The 1290-nt window shown below is 41.2% G+C and overlaps 1 protein-coding gene across 1 annotated transcript in view; it reads left to right on the forward strand.

Annotated features, from left to right (window-relative positions):
* TNFAIP6 (TNF alpha induced protein 6) overlaps nt 1-1290 on the forward strand; it is a 23975-nt gene that overhangs the window by 7295 nt on the left and 15390 nt on the right. The window contains exon 3 of the mRNA XM_008057419.1: nt 433-594. Within this exon, the coding sequence (XP_008055610.1) occupies nt 433-594 (162 nt within the window). The remainder of the gene's footprint in view (nt 1-432; nt 595-1290) is intronic.

A 1290-nucleotide genomic window follows, 5' to 3' on the forward strand; every position in this document is an offset into this window, starting at 1 on the left:
AAAAAAAAAAAAAAAAAAATATATATATATATATATATATACATATATATATATAGCTAATAAATTAATTGATCCTGAAATCGAAATTAATTAAATTACTACTTTAAAATATTTTTTCAGAATTGATCATTTCAGAAATTCTCTTATGATACTACATAGGCCATCTGTGAAAAGAAGCCAGCACTGAACTTGGATGATTTTTATATCCACGGTATTATGATTTCTAGTTCACCTGTCTTTCATTTCATGCAAGATGTAGTTTTCTAGTAAAAATCAGAAGTTACATTTCATGTATATTCAAACTTTTAAAATGTTAAAGAAAATAACTTTTCCCCTTTTTCATAAATGGGATTTCACTTACTGTTGGAAATAGCCATCTTTGCTCGGCTGGGGAGCTTACCAGTTAAGTCTATAACCTCCTTCCTCTTGCAGGATTTCATGTCTGTGCTGCTGGATGGATGGCCAAGGGCAGAGTTGGATACCCCATTGTGAAGCCAGGGCCCAACTGTGGATTTGGAAAAACTGGCATTATTGATTATGGAATCCGTCTCAATAGGAGCGAAAGATGGGATGCCTATTGCTACAACCCACACGGTCTGTAAAAAAAAAAAAATAATCATCATCATATGTTTTGCAAAAGCAGTTTCATGCTACTAAGAGGTTAAAAACAGAAACCGCTTCTTCTTCAATAAATAATGCAATTTGGCAGTGATAAATATTAATAGCGCCAGGCTCGGTGGCTCAGCCTGTAATCCCGTGCCTTTGGGAGGCTGAGGTGAGTGGATTGCCTGAGCCCGAGGGTTCGAGACCCGCCTGGGCAGCGAGACCTCATCTCTACAATAAATCAAAAAATCAGGGGGGCGTGGTAGCGCGCACCTGTAATTCCGGCTACTCGGAAGGCGGAGGCGGAAGGATCGCCGGAGCCCAGCAGGCCGAGGCTGCGGTGGCCGGGAGCGGCTACTGTGCTCCAGTCTGGGCGTCAGAGTGACACTCCAACTCAAAATAATCATAATCATAATCATAATCATAATATTAAAAGCTACCATTCATAGAGTACTCATACTGTTGTATTGAGTTATGTTCCTTCATCTGCATTCTTACTTAATATCCATAGCTCTACAAGAAGCTATTTTTATTTTCTTTTCTTTATTTATTTTTTTGAGTTGGAGTCTCACTCTGTGGCCCAGACTGGAGTGCAGTGGCTGCTCCCGGCCACCGCAACCTCGACCCGCTGGACTCTGGCGATCCTTCCGCCTCAGCCTTCCGAGTAGCCGGAATTACAGGCGCGCG

Source organism: Carlito syrichta, unplaced genomic scaffold, assembly GCF_000164805.1.
Source record: "Carlito syrichta isolate Samal-C Ts95f unplaced genomic scaffold, Tarsius_syrichta-2.0.1 Scaffold303009, whole genome shotgun sequence".
Taxonomy (NCBI): domain Eukaryota; kingdom Metazoa; phylum Chordata; class Mammalia; order Primates; family Tarsiidae; genus Carlito; species Carlito syrichta.